Source organism: Solanum verrucosum, unplaced genomic scaffold (assembly GCF_900185275.1).
Source record: "Solanum verrucosum unplaced genomic scaffold, falcon-dt-bn FXZP01000048.1, whole genome shotgun sequence".
In the NCBI taxonomy this organism is placed as follows: domain Eukaryota; kingdom Viridiplantae; phylum Streptophyta; class Magnoliopsida; order Solanales; family Solanaceae; genus Solanum; species Solanum verrucosum.
The window spans coordinates 3,382,886-3,384,915 of NW_026020157.1; the positions used below are offsets into that span (position 1 = coordinate 3,382,886).

Genomic DNA, 2,030 nt, shown 5'->3' on the forward strand with positions numbered 1-2,030 from the left:
ATTAGATGGTTTTGAGACATCATGTATAAAGTCTAGAAAGTCTTCCGCTTGCTATTGTTTTTTTTTATGAAATGTTTTCTTGGTAAAGAAATTTTTTAGTTCCTTATGATTTTAGTGTCTATGCGATGAATGAATGGTAAGAGGCTTGTATTAGACCTCTTCGAGGTCGAGTACGCCGGTTACGACTAGGGGGTGCTCTCGGGTCGTGACATTATCCTCCCTCTCCAGCACAGGCCATGGTCCTAGAACCACCAATACAGGATCCTCCTCCCAAGTCTATGAACAAACTGAAGACCGAGGGCTGATGACCATTATCGAGGAGAAGCATCTGTCCACTGATAGAGTTATTGACAGGTACCCAGAGATAATGAGTTGCTTAAAGTCGCACAACTTCAAACTATTCACCAAGCCTCATGGCCCTTACATTCCTAATTAGGTCCAGGAATTCTACTCTGCTTATGGAGCTATTGATACCCCAAGGGAAGAAGTCGGCAGCTAAATTCAAACCGGATGACTACGTGGTTGTCAGGGGTAAGAGGGTGCAGTGTGATTTTTCTGCCATCAATGTCGTCTTAGAATGTACTACAAGACTTGAGAATGACTGTCAATACAAGATCAGGACAAAGACGCTGGAGAACATGAAGCAGTGGTTGGCTCCGTTGATATCAGACGCCACTCCCAAGTGGCTTGGGTTGGGGAAGCTATTGAAAAGAAGGACCTCAATATGGCAGCGAGGTATTGGTTTGGCTTCATCAGCAGCACGATCATGCCTTCCCAAAACGAGTCTATTCTCCATCACGCCAAAGCAGCCTACCTAGGTTGCCTTATTGCGAGGACAAGGCTGAACTTAGGGATGATCATTGCAAAGGAGATGTTCATGAGGGCCAAGCAGCGCCAGACTTTCCTTCCTTTTCTGGTGTTGATCACCGAGCTGTGCAGACGAGCTCGGGTTCCTAGAGATGATAAGAAGGATGTGGAAGTGATTCCCACATCTTCTACTGATATCCGGAGAATCGAGGCGGAGTATTTAAAAGATGAGGAAGAGAAAAAGAAGGCAACCCTAGTGGACTCTTCCCCAGTTGTGGACACAAACACATTACCTACAAAGGCACCTTTGCCTACTCCAGCCCTTGGGCCTTCAAGTACATCCAGTGTTGTTCCTTCTGATACCCCTAGCTCCTCTGCTGCTACATTGCCTCCCAGATATGCTGTTGTTACTGCCTCTCGGTCCCCGCTCACTCAAGCATCATTACTCCGGATGGGGCAGCTAGCCCATTCTACCGATCATGTGCTGCCAGACTTGAGGCCTCCATTCCAGGCATGATTCAGTCAGCCCTCACTGATGTTGTGACACTCTTAAGTGCTACCATTGATGCACTTGAGGCTATGATAGCGGTGTGTGAGTGTGACCAAGGGTCCACCGAGGAGGTGACGGCTCTAAAGGCCGCCATTGTTGCACTAAGGAGATATGTGGACCAGCTGAAGTCCACCGATATGTACATGATTTTTGGGATGGTGGAGATCCCAGATGTGCCAGATGTGCCAGTTGAGCCAGATATGCCTTCGGCTACCCCCGGAGATGATGTTCTCACAGAGGATATAGTTGACCCCGAGTTTGAGGCTGAGACAGAGGAGGAGATGTTTGAGGTTGCTAAGGAGGCTTCTTACGAGGGCATTACAGATACTGAGGAGGCCATGATCGATGCATTTGTGTAGACTTAATTGGTAGATACGAATTTGGCTGACCCTAGTGGACCTGCTACTGTTGATGTGACTCCGGCCACTGATGCCTAAGTTCAGAGCACTACACTGGGCACTAATTCCTAGACAGTTAGGGCGATTGTTTAAACATAATTTCTCTTTACCACCCTCTCTGTCTTCTTTTATTGACTTTTTGGATATTTTATTTCTTGCATTTGCCGACAAATAGCTTTTGTTTTGTGGTGGGGTGAGGCCCACCTTGTGTTATTATTGTTCTGTTTATATATTTGGGTTTTTAAGCTATAAAAATTTTTTAGCACTGTTGTTGT

At 46.3% G+C, this 2,030-nt stretch overlaps 1 protein-coding gene across 1 annotated transcript; it reads left to right on the forward strand.

The window, feature by feature from the left end:
* Positions 1-1,320: 1,320 nt before the first annotated feature.
* On the forward strand, positions 1,321-1,716 carry LOC125828333 (uncharacterized). Its single transcript, XM_049507648.1, has one exon. It carries the CDS (start codon positions 1,321-1,323, stop codon positions 1,714-1,716), a length of 396 nt encoding a protein of 131 aa, XP_049363605.1.
* Positions 1,717-2,030: the final 314 nt, after the last annotated feature.

Excerpts from the sequence above, each read along its gene's own strand:
- LOC125828333 (XM_049507648.1), top strand. The coding sequence starts at position 1,321 with ATGATTCAGTCAGCCCTCACTGATGTTGTGACACTCTTAAGTGCTACC.